The following is an 18,369-nucleotide window of genomic DNA, read 5'->3' on the forward strand; positions in this document are numbered from 1 at the left end:
GCAGCTCGCCCTTTTGAGGAAGACCATATTTAGATTCTTTCCAGCATAATGAGAGCAAAAGTTTAGCACCACAAATCAAAGAGTTTCCTCAGTCTGCCATTTTATTCCCTACTGAATGCAATGTCCAAATACTCCTTCCAGCCCTCTCCTGAGTTGGAGCACTCCTGTGTCTGCACTCTCAGGTCTGGCTGGGGCTGAGTGTTGGAGCACCAGCAGTGTCCAGGGCCGTGGCTGAGCCTCTTGGGGGGATTTCAGGGGCTAGAAGGCCTCCCTGACCCCTCAATGTTTTCTTTCTTGGAATTCCTTTGGCAGAGACTAAAGCTACTTCACAGCCTCCCTGGGGCTTAACCCCATTAGTCATTGCTGGAAATTTGTTCTTCCTCTTAATAAATTTAGATCTTAAGCAAAGGGACAAGCTGCTCCTAGAAAGATAAAAGCTGTGGGATAAAGTAGCAGGTTTTACAAACAAGGCCTGGATTTTGAATATGTGACTTATTCTCCTTTATGTAAACATGCAGGTAACTTTGCAGAAAAGAATGCACTGACCTTTTGGAATACCTATCCTAAAAACTCTAGGCATAAATTCCTAAGAGAGAAATTCCCAAGGTCACTTCCGTCTTTTGTCTTTAAAGTGAGATTCAATTCATCATCATCGCCCTTTTAAAGTGTACATTTCAGTGTTTTTTAGTTTCTTCAAAAGCTGTGCAACCATCACCACTATTTAATTCCGGAACACTTTGATCACCCCAAAACACGTGCCCTTTCGCAGTTGCTGCACTTCCCTCACTCCCAGCCACTGGCAATCACTACTTGCTTTTAGTGGTGTTTGGGTGTGAGGAGACCATTTTCAATTTACTTCTGACCTCTCCCTTGAAAAAACAACAACACATCAATTACTATCTGGCAGAGCACTGTGTAACACATGCCTTGGAGAGCATGTTGACAAACCAGTTAGCAGTCCCACATGACTTGGTGTTTTTGAAAGCAGCAGGGCCTCGCTCAGCATGGCACGTAGAGTGCTCAGTTCTAAGACTGAATTGAAATTGCATCCAGAGCTTGTCTGGTGATGACAAATTACAAAAGCTGTATTTGTCGACATAGGAAATGTACCCATCAGATATAAGGTCAGTTATCTGGTAGTCAGTCAAGAGCTCTCTTTCTCTCTGCCTCTCTCTTGCTCTCGCTCTGGCTCTAACTCTTTCAAATAAACAAATAAATCTTAAAATACAATTCACATACCACAATGGACATCTTTGTATATGTACTTTTGTTTCCCTTGCTTCTTTGGGGTAAATACCTAGAATTAGACACAAATATCTTTCTGACTGCATAGTATTATACTGCTTTCCAAGAGCACCGATTCACTATTCTATCCACAATGAAACATTTTTAAACCTGTGGATATTTAAATAAGACTGAAAATACATGATTGATATATAGCTAACATCCACACAAAACATTAACAGATAACACTAACATTAAATGTTACAGTTCAAAAGGCACAGTGCTACAAAGAGCTGTAAAGAAAGACTTGTAGCTGTGGCCCTGCCACCCACAGGAGAGACCTGGATGGTGTTCTCGGCTCAGGACTGTGGTCAGGAGCATTTAGGAAGTAAATCAGCAGATGGGAGAGCTCTTATACTTGTGTGTGCTCTCTCTCTGCATCTCAAATGTTTAAAAATTTAAAGAGAGGAAAATGATATTTCAAGTTCTGCTGAATAATCTTTTAAACGATTTATTTTTTATTTTATTTGAAAGGCAAAGTTACAGAGAGAGGGGGAGAGACAGAGAGATATCCTATCCATTGCTTCACTCCCTAGATGGGTGCAACGGCCCAGGCTGGGCCAGGCTGAATGAAGCCAGGAGCCAGGCACTTCATCAAGGTCTCCCATGAGTGTTAGGGGACCAAGGACTTGGACCATCCTCTGCTGCTTTCCAGACCATTAACAGGGAGCTGGATTGGAAGTGGTGCAGCCAGGACAGGAACTGGTGCCCATATGGGATGCTGCCATCACAGGCGATGGTTTTAACCGCCATACACAATGTCGACCCTAGATATTTGGTTATTTATTTAAAAGATGAAATGACAGAGAAAATGGGAACGATAGAGACATTGAGATCTTCTATTGGCTGGTTCATTCTCCAAATGCCCACAACAGCCGGGGCTAGGCCACACCAAAGCTAGAAGCCAGAAACTCCATCTGTGTCTCCCATATGGATGGAGGAACCCAAGTACTTGGACCATCACCTGCTGCCTCCCAGGTGCATTGGCAGAAAGCTGGAACAGAAGATGCAGACTCCACCCCAGGCACTCTGATACGAGATGTGGGTGTCTCAAGAAGTAGCTTACTTTGCCACTCCAAACACCTGCCCAAGATTTACACTCTTATTAGTCCTTCTTCTGTAGGGCCTAGATCTTCCAGTTAAATAATGGTATATGATAAAAAATGAGAGAACATATATCTGAACAGGACTGGATCTTCGTTTGTTTGTTTGTTTTGGGCTGGGCCAGGCTGAAGCCAGGAGCCAGGAACTCCATCTGGGTTTCCCTTGTGGGTGATAGGGGTTCAAGTACTGCTGGGCCATTTTCTGCTTCCTACCCAGGCCCATTAGTGCTGGGGGACAGGGGGAGGTGACACAAACCAGCACTCCCCATGGGATGCCAGCATTGTGAGTGGCAGCTTAACCAGCTGCACTACAATGTCAGTCCCATATTGGCACTTTTTTTTTTATTAGTAATGAATTATTAGAACATTCCTCCTGACATTTCATTCTGCACAAGCACCACATGAGGCCTCATGACTCCTAGTGAGAAAGACTACTTTTGTAATCATTACAATGCCCTGGAAAACAAGAGACAAAAGACAAAAACTAAAGTTCCCCCTCCCTATCATATTAGACCGTAACCTTTGTTGGGACAGTTTCTTAATCTCTCCATGCGTCAGTTTTCCTTACATACAAAATGAAAGCCACAAGCCTGTCTCATGGAAATATTAGTAAATTTAATACTTATGTGGTAGTTTTGAGGACTTCAATTCAATAAGACAGGCTGGAGCGCCTGGCAAAAGGAGAGATTCAAATGCAGAGGGCCTCAAATTCTTGGCTTAGGGGCTGGCATTGTGGCCCAGTGGGTAAAGACACCACCTGTGATGCTGGTATCCCATATGGGCACTGGTTTGTGTCCTGACTGCTCCATTTCCAATCCAACTCCCTGTTAATGCCTGGGAAAAGCAGCAGCAGATGGCCCAAATGCTTGGGCCCTTTCCATCCATGTGGGAGATCAGGATGAAGCTCCTGGCTCCTTGGTTTGACCTGGCCCAGCCCTGGCCATGAGGCCATTTGGGTAGTGAACCAGCAGATGGGAGATCTAGCTCTCCCTCTCTCTTTCTGTCACTCTGCCTTTTGATTAAATAAAAAGAAATCTTAAAAACATTGCTGGCTGAGTAGGCCCCCTTGTGAAATGGAGACTTGGAAAGATCATTGAACAAGTAGTAGCATAATCATTGCCTGTGAAATGGAATATTGGCAGCAGCGTGTAGGATGGAGGAGAAAGATTTGGGAAATAAGAAGTTAGGAGAGTATTGCAAAGCTCCAGACAAGAATGCCAACAGTAATTAATGTGGAAAGCAGGGAAAATGGGATCAATGCAAAAGGTTAAGAAGAGAATCCATCGTAGGAGTGTGGGGAACGAGGAAGAGGAGAGGTCTGAACAGCACTGAGGTTTCCGGCTTGCACACTGGAAGAAGCTGATGTCATGAACTGACTGGAAGCACGGGGATTGTGTGTGTAGCAGGCGAGGCGGGGCAGGGATTCGGAATGATTTCATCTTGTCTGAAGTGCCTGCAGATGCCTGTGTGGAGCCATCCGACAGAGAAGGCCTGGGGAAATTTCTTGGTAAAAAGGAAAGGAACGCTCTTGTAAGGAGAACAGCTCGTTTTTATAGTGCTCACTCATTAGCGCCCCAAACCCTGAGGTACTTATTACCTCGCCCGCAGTAAAAGCTTGATTACAGCCCCTGACTGCTCACTGTGTAAAGGTCCTTGGTTCCCGCAACTTCCATAGGTAAAACGGTATTAATTGTGATTAATTATCGTGTGGCTCAACACAAAGACTAGATGATTTATTGTGGCTTCCGGAGGGCGAGGGCATGGTTTCTTGCTGGAGCCCTCAAGGCAAGGGAACTGGACAGCTCCCCAGGTGGCCGAACGGCCAGGGCCGGCCAGCTATGAGCTAACCTCAGCCACCTAGGTCAGGACTCTCCCGGGCCGGAGCCGGTCGACCTTGTACACCGGCGCTCACGCCCCTCCTCCGCTCCGGGACCCCGGCCTCTGGCGGCGGGGCGGGGGCGGGGCTGCTCCGGGGCCCCGCCCCGCCGGCCCCGCCCCGCCGCTGCCGCCGGCTGCCTTCGGCTGGCGGTGCAGTGCGCGCCTGCGCTGGCCCTCGCCTCGGAGCAGCCATGATGGTGGGTGTTCTCCGCGGCGCGGAGCCCCGGGCGCGCGGTGGGGGCGGCGGGCGCGGGGCGGGCGCGGGGACCGCGCCGGACTGGCACTAATGTCTCCCTTTGTGTCTCCCCCATCCCACCCTCTCCCCCGGCGCGCCGGACCTGCCGACCCAGCAGGAAGGCCTGGACGACGGCCCCGACTTCCTCTCTGAGGAAGACCGCGGAGTAAGTTTTGCCTCCTCCTCTCTTCGCGGAACCTTTCCTCCTCTGTCTAGGCCCCCCGGGTGTGGTGTGGGGAGGGGTCCCCGGCCGCGCTGCACCCCCTGCCCAGAGTCCTCCTCTCGGGTTCCTCGCCGCACCGCGCCCCGCCCTCCTGCAGCCCTTCCTCCCGGGGGGCCGCGGCCTCTTTCTTGTCCCCTAACCGGGCTCGAACCCTCCTGTGGCCCTTCTTCCCCGCCCAGGGCAGGGAGCAGGGGACGTGCGGGTGGCGACCGGAGCTGGAACGCCCCCACCCTGGCCACTTGGGACCACGAAAACCACTTCTCACACCTTCCTGGCGGTATCCTCGGTTTTCTGCCAGTGTAGACCTCTCAAACCCTCTCCTACCCTCTCTTACCTCTCTCGCATAACAGAGTAGGAGCTTATTCTAAATTACCCCCTTTGCAATGATTTTCTGCAGTCGCCGAATCCGAACTCTTCTCCAGTGTCCTACCAGATTTTGCAAAAGAGCTTGTAGGCTACAGTACCTTTACTTTTCCCAAGATAAAAAAAAAAAAAAAAAAAGAAAAAAAAGAAAAGAAAGAAAAAGAAAGAAAAACAAAACACATGTTTTGTAGTGTAGGGTCTGTTAGTTTTGTATTTCCCCCTCCTAGCTTTATTGGGATGTAACTGACAAGTAATAATGTATGTTTTTAAGGTATGTAACTGGTACTATGCGTACGTTGTGAACTGACTACCACAATCAAGCTAACATATCCATCACCTTACCTAGTTCCTAGTTTTGTGTAGGGAAACCCTTGAGACCTACTGTCAGCAAATTTCATATATACAGTACATAGTTAGCCAGCGTAGTTGCCATGCTGTATGGTAGCTCTTCAGAACTTAGCTTATAACTGAGAGATTGTCCCCTTTGACCAACATTCTCCTTTTCCCTCACCTCCTAGGCCTTAGTAATCACCATTCTACCCTTGGCCTTTTGGAGGTAGGTTGTACTCCACGTGAGAAAGGGCATTCCTGCTGTGTTCCCTCTCCTTCCTCTTCTCTCTCAGCCCCCCCCCCCCACTTGCCTTGTCTGAAGTCTGGTGCCTTGTACAAGTGAGCACTTGAAAATATTGATATACGATAAGTGCTACCCCACAGTCTCCTGATTGCTTCACATTTAGCGGCTATACTTTAGCTTTCTGTTTTGCTTTTACTTATCTGTCTTAGATAATGTGAGAGGTGCATCTTCTAGTGGATTTTTGGTAGGTGATAAAATATTGTGGGATAATGGTGCTGTTTGTAGTAAGAGATGAGCTCTATCAAAGTTTAAAGAGCAGAGATGCTGCATAAATCAGTTGTTTTTTTTTTTTTTTTTTTTTTGCCAGGCAGAGTTAGACAGTGAGAGAGATATATAGAGAGAGTTATAGACAGTGAGAGAGAGAGGTCTTCATTCCATTGATTCACTTCCCTAATGGCCCCTAAAGCTGGCGCTGCGTGGATCTGAAGCCAGGAGCCGGGTACTTCCTCCCGGTCTCCTATGCGGGTGCAGGGACCATCCTCCGCTGCCCTCCTGGGCCATAGTGGAGAGCTGGACTGGAAGATGAGCAACCAGGACTAGAACCCGGGGTACTGGCGCTGCAGGTGGAGGATTAGCCAAGAGACCCATGGCACCTGCCGAATTTGGCTTTTTTTTTAAGATAATGACTTTGTGTTTTATTTTTCTGATCTACCAGGAAAAGCAAACAGTATTTGCTTTGTATTAAATCTAACTAGTGTTCAGTTAAAGTATTAAGTTGTTGAATATTTACACTGGTGATGTGAAAAGTAGGGTATGTTCTGGTGAATATTTGTATTCATGGTTTTATGCCTTTGGTAAGACTTGCTTATGGAGAGGGAGGCACTTATGTGTCTAGAAACATTTTTGTGTATTACAAAATTAAATGGAAAGGCAGATAAAGAATATGCCTGACCATAAATTCTGGTAGAACTGTGTATATGAAAATTTTAATGTGAAAATGGAAAATAATAATGAATTTGAAGGCTTTTATAAGGTCATCGTGGGAGCCGGTGCCATAGCTCACTTGGTAAATCCTCTGCCTGTGTCCCATATGGGCACCGGGTTCTAGTCCTGGTTGTTCTTGTTCCGGTCTGGCTCTCTGCTATGGCCCGGGAAGGCAATGGAGGATGGCCCAGGTGCTTGGGCCCCTGAACCCGTATGGGAGACCAGGAGGAAGCACCTGGCTCCTGGCTTTGGATTGGCGTAGTTCTGGCCGTGGCAGCCATTTAGGGGGTGAACCAACGGAGGGAAGATCTTTCTCTCTGTCTCTCTCTCTCATGTCTAACTCTGTCAAATAATTTTAAAAAAAAAAAAGGTCATCATAAATACATACACATATCTAGTTCATCCTTATTTTTGTCTTGTGGAGTTGGATGAGTCACAATAATAATTTTACCTGCACACTGTTTTGGGCATTGTTTTAGGCACTGTGTAAGCAATGTTTCATTATTCTCTCTTATCTTCTGACCCATCAAAGTCCTCCTTATGCATATGAGAAATCCAAACCTTAGAGGCCACATAGCAATGAGTGGGAAAGGTGGACTTTAAACTGCTTTTCTTTTTCTTTCTATTCTTTTTTTTTTTTTAAAGATTTATTTGGAAGGCAGAGTTAGAGAGGGAGAGCCAGAGAATGAGAAATCTACCTGCTGCCTGTTGGTTCACTCCCCAAATGGCTACAATGGCTAGGGCTAGGCCAGGCTGAAGCCTGAAGCCAGGAGCTTCATCTGGGTCTCCCATATACGGGGCAGGATTGTGCCATCTTCTGTTGCTTTTCCAGGCACATTAGCAGGGGGCTGGATTGGAAGTAGAGCAGGCAGGACTCGAACTGGCGCCCACAGAGGATGCTGGCGTTGCAGTCAGCTGCTTAAACTGCTACGCCACAGTGCTGACCCCTGAAGTATTTTTCTGACATCAGAGCAAGTGTGTGTATGTGTTTCCCAAAGTGGCCTTGAAATACTTGCATCAGAATTACCTGGGGTGTTGGAGGAAAGAAAAGTTTCTGGGGCCCACACCCTTGCTACTAAATCATAGTCTCTTGGGATGGAGAGAATTGCAGATAACTGCATTTTTAACAAGCATCACTTTTCTTTTAATTATACTTTTAAAAAATTTATTTATTTGTTTGAAAGACAGAGTTACAGAGAGGAGTGATCGATCTTCCATCATGCTACTTTAATAACCACTGTTGTACAGTGAGGTTTGATTATTGCTTTAAGGAGTTATTCTGCAATTTTTTTTTTTTTTTTTTTTGACAGGCAGAGCGGAAGTGAGAGAGAGAGACAGAGAGAAAGGTCTTCCTTTGCCCTTGGTTCACCCTCCAATGGCCGCCGTGGCCGGTGCGCTGCAGCCGGTGCACTGCGCTGATTTGATGGCAGGAGCCAGGTACTTCTCCTGGTCTCCCATGGGGTGCAGGGCCCAAGCACTTGGGCCATCCTCCACTGCACTCCCTGGCCACAGCAGAGGGCAGGCCTGGAAGAGGGGCAACTAGGACAGAATCCGGCACCCCGACCAGGAGTAGAACCCGGTGTGCCGGCGCCGCAAGGCGGAGGATTAACCTAGTGAGCCGTGGTGCCGGCCATTCTGCTATTTCTTCATTTCAGGAACAGAGCTCTCTGGTCTGTTTTAAGTTTAACTTATATGGATATAACTTAGCTATGATGGATATGTTGTCATAGAAATAGATGGCCATAATTAGAACTTTTAAGCGTTGCACTCTTAGTTTTTTTTTTTTTTAATATTTATTTATTTATTTGAACAGCAGTTACAGAGAGGCAGAGGCAGAGAGAGATAGAGAGAGATGTGTCTTCCAAGTCCTTGGGCCCTTGCACGCACATGGGAGACCAGGAAAAGGCTCCTGGCTCCTGGCTTCAGAATGACACAGCTCTGGCCGTTGCAGCCATTTGTTTCTCCCTCTCACTGTCTATAACTCTACCTCTCAAATAAATAAATAAAATCTTTTTTTTTTTTTTTTTAAAGAAAGGAATTCATGATAGAGAAAAGCATAAAGTGCATATTTGATAGAAATTGCAAAGGGGACATCATACGATCAGAAGCAATAAACATTTCACATAAAGCAGCAATTAAGCAAAATTAAAGTCAGTAGTTTTAAATAAATATTTTACCAGTGTTAAATTTTCATTGTGATGTTTGAATCATAACAGAATCCTCAAGCCCTAAGAAAATACTGTTTGGTGAGAAACTAAAAAGGCAGACTTTTAAGAATATACAGTGTTGGCCGGCGCCGTGGCTCACTAGGCTAATCCTCCGCCTTGCGGCGCCGGCACACCAGGTTCTAGTCCCGGTCGGGGCACCAGATTCTGTCCCGGTTGCCCCTCTTCCAGGCCAGCTCTCTGCTGTGGCCTGGGAGTGCAGTGGAGGATGGCCCAAGTGCTTGGGCCCTGCACCCCATGGGAGACCAGGAGAAGTACCTGGCTCCTGCCATCGGATCAGAACGGTGCGCTGGCCTCAGCGCGCCAGCCGCGGCAGCCATTGGAGGGTGAACCAAGGGCAAAGGAAGACCTTTCTCTCTGTCTCTCTCTCTCACTGTCCACTCTGCCTGTCAAAAAAAAAAAAAAAAAAAAAAAAGACTATACAGTGTTGATATTGGCCATCTTTTGATCTCTTAAGCCCCACCTCTACATAATAGGTTCGCCCACAAATGAAAGTAGCATATTATTTAGTAAATGGACCCTTTTAAAAATTGTTTATTTTGATCTACTTAAGAGAGAGATCTCCCATTCTTTTGTTCACTCCCCAAGTGCCTACAACAGTTAGGTGTGGGCCAGGCTGAGCCTGGGTCCTGGAACCCCATCCAGTACTCATCTGCAGGAGACAGGAGCCAACCACCTGAGCCATCATCTGCTGCCTCCAAGGATACAGTAGCAAGAAGCTGGGTTGGAAACAGAGGGGCTAGTGCTCAAACTGGCCCTCCAGTTTGGGATGTGGGCGTTCCAAGCAGTGGTTTAATCTAGTGCACTGTAATTTCTGCCCTCAAATGAACCCTTTGAATTGGACACATTTTGCTCCAGTGTGTTTTTTAAATAAGAGCAGTGCATGCCAGAGTGATGGCATAATTTTATCATTTGATTTCAATCTAAATACATTTATTTAAAAAATTACTTTAGATGGAGTAACTACACCTTTTCCTAGACTCCTAACCTCACTCCTCCCTCTGTATTCCTTTTCTTCATTAGTGGCATCATTTTTTTAATTGTACAAGAAACTTCTAAATCATATCCTTTATCCTCAGTGTAGCAACTGAGGTTAGTTAATTTTACCTGGGAAATGTTTACCCAGTTATAAGTCCTTGCTATTTATTTCTACCTAGGTTGTATATGTATGAAAACACTTGAGATGTATTCTCAGCAAATTTTATTATTAAATGTAGCCACCATTGCTATATATTAGTTCTTCAGAACTTATTCATAACAGAATTTGTACCCTTTAACCAACATTTCCCTTTTCCTCGTCTGTCATTAATCACTGTCTTCAATCTTCAACTTTTTAACCCAACTTTCACATTACTTATATAACTGAAATGACAAAATCATATGGCACCACCAGTCAAAAGGACTTAATTGGACCCATTCTTTTAGAATAAGATCCAAACTCTTCAGACTAGCATTTTACACTGTTTATAACTCTTTCTGGCTGATTTCATTTCTCAATGTGCTCACCCCACCCATACCCTATTCTACTTGTAATTGCCTAAGCATCTTTGTACTTTTTTAAATTATTGAGAGAGAGCTGTCATTTACTGGTTTATTTCCAAAATGCCTGCAATGGCCTAGTAGCCAAAGTTGGGAGCCAGAAAACTGGGTGACAGGACCCACTCAGGCCATCACCATGCCTCTCAGGGTTCACGTTAGCAGGAAGCTGGAATCAGGAGTTGGAGCTGGGAGACTTGGGCGTCCCAACAGCTAGGCCAGATGTCTACCCCCACTTCTGCACTATAATGTTTGCAGTGTTGTGGAGTGCTTTTTTCCTCTTTGCCTCTTCTTTCACTTGAAATTGAACTTTTAAGACTTAACCTAGATGATTACATTTTCTTTTGTGCCTATTCAGCATTTATCTTAAACACATTTCACTTCTGTTGATGGTTATTTCGAATAAAAATGTGTTGTGTTGGCTGAGGATAGCCTGGATCATCACATTGTAGTGAAGGAGTTATAATCCCCTGTGATAAAGTCCCATGAGAGTATGAGAGTGTGTTCAACCTTGAGGTAAAGGGCAGTAGTGAAGACGTAATGGTGAACACACTTATCACAGCAATTGCTTGTTTCCATGTATTAACTCAATTCTGAAATCCCGAGAAAGTAGCTGCTGCTGTCCCTACTTTTGAAAAAAAAACTAAGGTTTAAAGAGATTAAGTAACTTTCCCAAGGTCATACAGCTAGTAGGAACTGCTGTCTAACAGAGCAGTCAGACTCTAGGGTGTGGGCTGTTAACAGCATGCTATCACCAAAATGAGCTAAGCCTTAAATGTTGATTTGGAATTTTGTAGGCTGTCAGGGGAGAGGGAGCAGAGAGGATAGCTTATGTAGGTAATGTGATTCCTTCTAGAGCCTGTTTTTGCCAGACCAGGAGTTACAAAGATAATGGCTAGTACAAATAGAATGCAGAGTGCATAATGACAACAGTTCCATGCAGTGGGAAATACTAGGGGATTTTTAAGCTGGGAAAGACAGGACCAATGGAGATAACATCATAGATTACTCTGATTTGGAGAGTGGGTTGGTTGATGTTGCATTTCAGAAAACAAGCCAGTTAACAGGCTATATTAACAGTCCAGATGAGAAATGAAGGTAGAACTAAGGTAGTGGAAGAGGAAGGAAAGTTAATAAAGGGATATTTAAGAGAGAGAATTAACAAGGTCTAGTGATTGAGTACGTGGGCTGGACATAGAATGAAGAGAAAATGCAGACCATAAGGGAAAGAGCAAGAGTAGATGGTAGATAGTAAGATGGTTGGTTTTATTTATTATCTTTCAAAAAGATTTATTTATTTGAAAGATAGAGATTCTCCATCTGCTGGGTTATCGCTCTTCAAATGGCTACACAGCTAGGGTTGGGCCAGCCCAAAGCCAAGAGCCAGGAGCCGCATCCTCATTTCCCACATGGAAGGCAGGGATCCAAGCACTTGGAGCATCCTCCTCTGCCTTCTCAGACATGTTAACAGGAAGTTAGATAGGAAGCAAAGTACCCGGGGTTCAGACTGGTGCTCTGATATGGGATGCTGGCATTGCTGGTGGTGCCTTTTTTTTTTTTTTTTAAGGATTTATGTATTTATTCATTTGAAAGGCAGAGTGTCAGAAAGAGAGACATCGACCTTCCATCTACTAGTACACTCCTTGAAGCCAGGAACCCAAGTATTTGGGCCATCTGCCTTCCCAGGAGCATTAGCAAGACACTGGATTGGAAGCAGAGTAGTGGGACTCAAAATAGCACCATGTTATGGTATGCCAGCATTGCACAAGTGGTGGTTTAACCTGCAATACCACAACGCTGGCACCTACAGTCATTCATTGACTATTTTATGATAGTATTTTTCGGGGCCAGTGCTGTAGCATAGTAGGCTAAGCTTCTGCCTGCGGTGCCAGCATCCCATAAGGGTGCCAGTTGTGTCCTGGCTGCTCCTCCTACTATCCAGATCTCTGCTTATGGCTTGGAAAAGCAGTGGAAGATGGCCCAAGTGCTAGGTCCCTGCACTTGTGTGAGAGACCTGGAAAAAGCTGGCTTGGAATTGCCCAAGCTCCAGCCATTGTGGCCATTTGGAGTGTGAACCAGCAGATGGAAGACTTTCCCTCTCAAATAAATAAATAATAATAAAATCTTTTTAAAAAGATTCCTTTTGTTATTTTTGCATTTTATTTTTGTCTGGGAGAAGAATGAAGTTATGTAAAAGTATACAGAACTTTAACTGGAATATTATTTTCTTTTTCTAGCTTAAAGCAATAAATGTAGATCTTCAAAGTGATGCTGCCCTGCAGGTGGACATTTCCGATGCCCTTAGTGAGAGAGATAAAGTCAAATTCACTGTGCATACAAAGGTAAATGTGGTTTTTGCAGTTTGTATTATTTAAGTATTTATTGTGCTAATATTAAGTATAGAATTATGTTGACTGGAACTTGACCTTTTTTGAAGATTTATTTTATTTATTTGAAAGGCAGAGTTACAGATTGAGAGAGGGAAGTGCAGAGAGAGATTTTCCGTCTGCTGGTTCACTCCCCAAATGGGTGCAACAGCCAGGCTGAAGCCAGGAGCTAGAAGCTTCGTCTGGGTCTGCCACATGGGAGAAGGGGCCCAAGGACTTGGGCCATTTTCCGCTGCTTTCCCAGGTTCATGAGCAGGGAGCTGGATATGAAGTGGAGCGGCTGGGACTCAAATCAGTGCCCATGTGGGATGCTGGTGTTGTAGGTAGCAGCTTAACCTATTACACCACAACACCAGCCTGGGAACTTGAGTTTTGAACATAATAGGAAAAAAACAGTACTCTAGTTTATAGTTCGTTGCTATTTTAACAAAATATTTTAGGAAAATGTACTTTAAGATTAACCTTTTAATAATTCATGGAACCTAGACATAATGTAAATTTAATGTTCTCTAGATTTTTGTTAATATGTTCTACTGTAACATTCAGTTTTGTTACATTCTTTCAGTTAGTCAATTATTATTATTTTTTAAAGGTTTATTTATTTGAAAGAGAGAGAGAATGGCAGAGACAGATCTTCCATCTGTTGGTCCATTACCCAAATGGTCGCAATGGCTAGAGCTGGGCCAATTCGAAGCCAGAAGTCAGGAGCTTCCTCTGGGTCTCCTACATAGGTGTGGCAGGAGCCCAGGGTTTGGGCTATCTCAGGTGCACCATCAGGAAGCTGGATTGGAAGTGGAGCAGCTGGGACTTGAACCGGTGTCCATATGGGAAGTGGGCACACAGGTGGCGGCTTTGCCCACTTCTCCCTCAAATTTTTGAAAAGCAGAGTGAGAGAGAGGGAGATACAGGTAAAGAGATTTTCCATCTGCTTGTTCTCTCCCAAATGGCTGTTACAGCCAAGGCTGGGCCAGGCCAAAGGCAGGAGTCTAGAACTCAGCCCCAATTAGTCAAATTATTGATTTACAAATTACCTTATTAGATTTCAGCTCTTGGGTACATTTTTGGATTGCAAATAAATTTTCCTGGGTTTGAATGGTTGAGTTTGATTTTTTTTTTCTTTTTTAAGATTTATTTATGGGGCCAGTGTTGTGGTATGGCTGGTAAAGCTGCTGCCTACAGTGCTGGCATCCCATATGGGTGCCAGTTCGTCCTGGCTGCTCCACTTCTGATCCAGCTCTCTGCTGTGTTCCTGGGAAAGCAGTAGATGATGGCTCAAGTCCTTGGGCCCCTGCACCTGGGTGGGAGACCTGAAAGAAGCCTTGGCCTTTGACTTCGGATTGGCCCTGCTCTAGCCATTGCGGCCATTTGGGGAGTGAACCAGCAGATAGGAGGCTTATCTCTCTCTCTCTCTCTGCCTCTCTGTAACTATGCTTTTCAAAAAAATTTTTTTTAAATATTTATTTGAAAGGCAAAGTTAGAAACAGAGATCTCCCATCCTCTCAGTTACTCCTCAGATGACTGCAATGGCTGGAGCTGGGCCAGGCTGAAGCCAGGAGCCAGGAACTCCATCCAGGTCTGCCACGTGGTTGGCAGGAGCCCAAGTACTTGAGCTGTCGTCTGTTGCTTTCCTAGGCGAGTTAGCAGGGAGCTGGTTGGAAAGAGGAGCAGCCAGAACTTGAGCTAGTGTCCATGTGGAATGTCAGCACTGCAGTTGTACCACAATGCTGATGTATATTATTAATAGGATAACTTTTAAGTACTGGCAGTACTATCTAATAAATGCCTCTCAATCAGTTTTTATAGAGATCTGAGGATAATTTTGCTTGGGTATCTTAGGGTTTTTATATTAGAGTTTAAAGGCAATGATAGTCTTTTGTGTAAGACTATTTTACAAAAATGCTGAGATATAAATTGGTTATTAAAAGCTTCTTAGTGTAATTTTGACTTTTACTTAAGAGCATATCTTTGCAGAGCTCGTTGCCAAATTTTAAGCAGAATGAGTTTTCTGTTGTTCGACAACATGAGGAATTTATTTGGCTTCATGATTCCTTCGTTGAAAATGAAGACTACGCAGGTTACATAGTAAGTTTTGAGGTTTCGTTTTAAACTCATTTTCTGGTAATGTTTTACATACTCTAATGTGTTGAAATCTTTGAGTGTTTTTAATGAGCTGGTAAGATGATTCAAAATGCCAATATATTTGACTATCACTTTTTATCTTAATTTGTCATGTTTGAGTCTGTGGATATGTTGTGCTCCCTTATATAAACTGAAATTCTTACTGTTAGAATTAAAACAGGCTTGTTTTAAGGAATTAAGGACCTTAAGAGGTTATCTAATATAAATATGCTTCAGATACTGTAATTAAGAATAGATGATTATCCTACATCAGCTGTTGACCATGCTGATTTCTTTTTTAAAGATTGTGTTCATTTATTTGAGAGATAGAATTACAGATGGAGAAAGGGAGAGACAGAGAGAGAGGTCTTCTATCTGCTGGTTCACTCCACAAATGGCCACAATGGCCAGAGCTAGGCTGATCCAAAGCCAAGAGCCAGAAGCTTCTTCTGGATCTCCCATGTGGGTGCAGGGTCCCAAGGACTTGGGCCATCTTCCACTGCTTTCCCAGGCCATAACAGAGACCTGGATTAGAAGAGGAGCAGCCAGGACATGAATCAGCATCCATATGGGCCTACTGCACCACACCGCTGACCTCTATGTTCAGATTTCTAAAATTTAATTGTGTTTGGTTTCCTTGAAATCACTGTGACCTCATTCTGTTTCCATTCTTGTGGCTGCCTACTCCTTTTTTCAGTTATTTGTTTCCTTTCCTTTCTTTCCTCTCTGTTCTGCTCTCCTGTCCTCTCCTTTCTTGGATTAATTTACTTACTTGACAAGCAAAGTTACAGGGAGAGAGGGAAAGACAGATTTTCCATCTGCTGGCTCACACTTCAGATGGCCGCAACTGCCAAGGCTGGGCCAGACCGAAGCCAGGACCCAGGAGCTTCTAACAAGTTTCCCACGTGGGTGGCAGGGGCCCAAGCATTTGGGCAATCTTCTGTTGCCTTCCCAGGTGCACTGGCAGAGAACTGGATCAGAAGTGGAGCACCTCTCCCTCAAACCAACACTCAGATGGGATGCTGGCATCGCAGGTGATTTAACCTGCTGTGGCACAACACTTGCCCTTCCTTTTCTGAGAGAGAGAGAGAGGTTTTCCCTCCACTGACTCACTCCCCAAATGGCCACAACGGCCAAAGCTGGGCCATTGTGAAGCCAGGAGCCAGGAGTCTCTTCCAGGTCTCCCATGTGGGTGCAGAGGGCCAAAGACTTTGGCCATCTTCTACAACTTTACCAGGCCATGCCAAAGATCTGGATCAGAAGTGGAGCAGCCAGGACATGAACCTGCGATCATATAGGATGCTAGCACTGCAGGCAGCAGCTTTACTGGCTCACCCACAGCGCCAGCCCACCTCCCCCCTTTTCTTTCTACAGCTCAGATTTTGGTGTATAATCAGTAGTGTGTTCTTTTCCCGTTCTGTTTATACTCCCTCCACCCCGATTTTGTCTGATGATACTTTTTTACTGCTTTATTTTCTCATAGGTTAAAGACTTCAGTGACTAAGATTGGTCTTTTTTTTTTTTTTTGACAGAGTGGACAGTGAGAGAGAGAGAGAGAGAGACAAAGAGAAAGGTCTTCCTTTGCTGTTGGTTCACCCTCCAATGGCCGCCGTGGCTGGCGTGCTGTGGCCGGCGCACCGCGCTGATCCGATGGCAGGAGCCAGGTACTTCTCCTGGTCTCCCATGGGGTGCAGGGCCCAAGCACTTGGGCCATCCTCCACTGCACTCCCAGGCCACAGCAGAGAGCTGGCCTGGAAGAGGGGCAACCAGGACAGAATCTGGTGCCCCGACCGGGACTAGAACCCGGTGTGCCGGCGCTGCAAGGCAGAGAATTAGCCTGGTGAGCTGCGGTGCCGGCCTAAGATTGGTCTTAAGTATCTTTATCTGCCCAGTGTTTTGGGTTGTGCCTGGTGCTTAGCAGATGCTCAGTGAATGTATGCTGAATGGTATTTGATCATCTCTGACTCTGTTTATTTCCTTAGTGTAACCCATTTCTTGTAGTTATTATTTTAACTTTTTCCCTGTTACTGTACTGCCCTCTTTAACTTTCCATCATTTCCCCCTTAACAATTTTTGCTTGCAGGCCTTTCCTTCTTGAATAATTTTTTTAAATATCCTTCCCTTGAAGTATCTTTTCTAGATCTTACATTTTTACGTATGGTAAGTGATTATTTACTCCCTGACTATAAATGAAGAAAATAAAGTTAGTCATTAATTTGTGTCTTGTCTTTAGTGTTTTCTTTGAAAATTTAACTCTTTTTAATTTGGGAGACAGACAGAGCTCCCATCTGCTGACTCACTTCCCAGATGCCTGCAACAGCCAGGATTGGAAGGCAAGGCTGCAGCTGGGAGCCTGGAAGTCAACCCAGGTGCCTCATGTGTGTGATAGTGACCCATCATTTGAACCATTACCCCCTGCTAATGGTGCACATTAGCAGGAAGCCGGTATCAGAAGTGGTGTGGGACTGGAACCCAGGCACTCTGACGTGGGATGCAGGTGTCTCATCCACTAGGCCAAACACCTGTCCCATTTTCTCTTTTTGTTTTAAATGATTTATTTATTTGAGAGGCAGAGTGACAGGGAGAGAAAGAGAGACAGAGACAGAGAGAGAGAGAGAGAGAGAGAGGTATCTTCCATCTGCTGGCTCACTACCTAAATGGATGCCACAGCCAGGGCCTGCCCATGCCAAAACCAGGAGCCAGAAACTCCATCCTGGTCACCCACATGGGTGGCAGGGACCCAAGTACTTGGGTTATTGTCCACTGCCTTCCTTGGCATATTAGCAGGAAACTGGATCAGAAGCAGAATAGCTGGGATTGAAGCTGTTGCTCCAATATAGGATGCCAACACAGTATCACGAGCAGCTGTTTAATCTGCTAAGCCACAATGCTGGTGCTATTTTCCTGTTTTTAAAGAAGTTCCTTTTGCTTCTGATACATTCCTGTAATCCAGGACCCTTTTCAACTGCATTCTATTGTTAGTATTTATTAATTTTAAAAAAGTACACTAGCGTAACTCCGCTATGAGGAAACTTGGATTTAGCTGGCAGTTAAGCCTGCATCCTATATCAAGTACCTGAGTTCAATTCCTGGCTTCAGCGTCCTGTCAGTGCAGACTCTGGGAGGAAGCATTGATGACTCAGGTAATTTGGTTCCTGCCACCCATGTGGGAGACCTAGCTTGCATTCCGAGCACCTGCCATAGCCCAGTACCAGATGTTATGGTCATCTGGGGAGTGAACCAGCCTATGGTAGTATGCCGTGTTTCTGCCTCTCAAACTTAAAAAGCTATTATAATTTTTATAATTAAAAAAAATTTTAAGGCCAGCGCCGTGGCTCAATAGGCTAATTCTCCGCCTTGCAGCGCCGGCACACCAGGTTCTAGTCCCGGTTGGGGCGCCGGATTCTGTCCTGGTTGCCCCTCTTTGAGGCCAGCTCTCTGCTGTGGCCAGGGAGTGCA

General features: G+C 45.1%; 1 protein-coding gene across 18 annotated transcripts in view; it reads left to right on the plus strand.

Annotated features, from left to right (window-relative positions):
- Positions 1–4,424: 4,424 nt before the first annotated feature.
- SNX6 (sorting nexin 6) overlaps positions 4,425–18,369 on the plus strand; it is a 61,257-nt gene continuing 47,312 nt past the window's right edge. For 4 of the 18 annotated variants that reach the window (XR_016217893.1, XR_016217890.1, XM_089309787.1 and 1 more), the window contains exons 1-4: positions 4,425–4,462; positions 4,616–4,666; positions 12,643–12,747; positions 14,764–14,874. Coding sequence is in view for 6 of the 18 variants with exons in the window: in XM_051822760.3 (XP_051678720.1) it covers positions 4,457–4,462; positions 4,616–4,666; positions 12,643–12,747; positions 14,764–14,874 (273 nt within the window). In the remaining 12 variants the exon portion in view is untranslated. Of the gene's footprint in view, positions 4,463–4,615; positions 4,667–12,642; positions 12,748–14,748; positions 14,875–18,369 lie in introns of all 18 variants that reach the window. The other 14 variants (XR_016217894.1, XR_016217891.1, XM_089309786.1 and 11 more) reach the window with 5 other exon arrangements.

Source organism: Oryctolagus cuniculus, chromosome 12 (assembly GCF_051225735.1).
Source record: "Oryctolagus cuniculus isolate XC-2025 breed Fujian yellow rabbit chromosome 12, ASM5122573v1, whole genome shotgun sequence".
Classification (NCBI taxonomy): Eukaryota; Metazoa; Chordata; class Mammalia; order Lagomorpha; family Leporidae; genus Oryctolagus; species Oryctolagus cuniculus.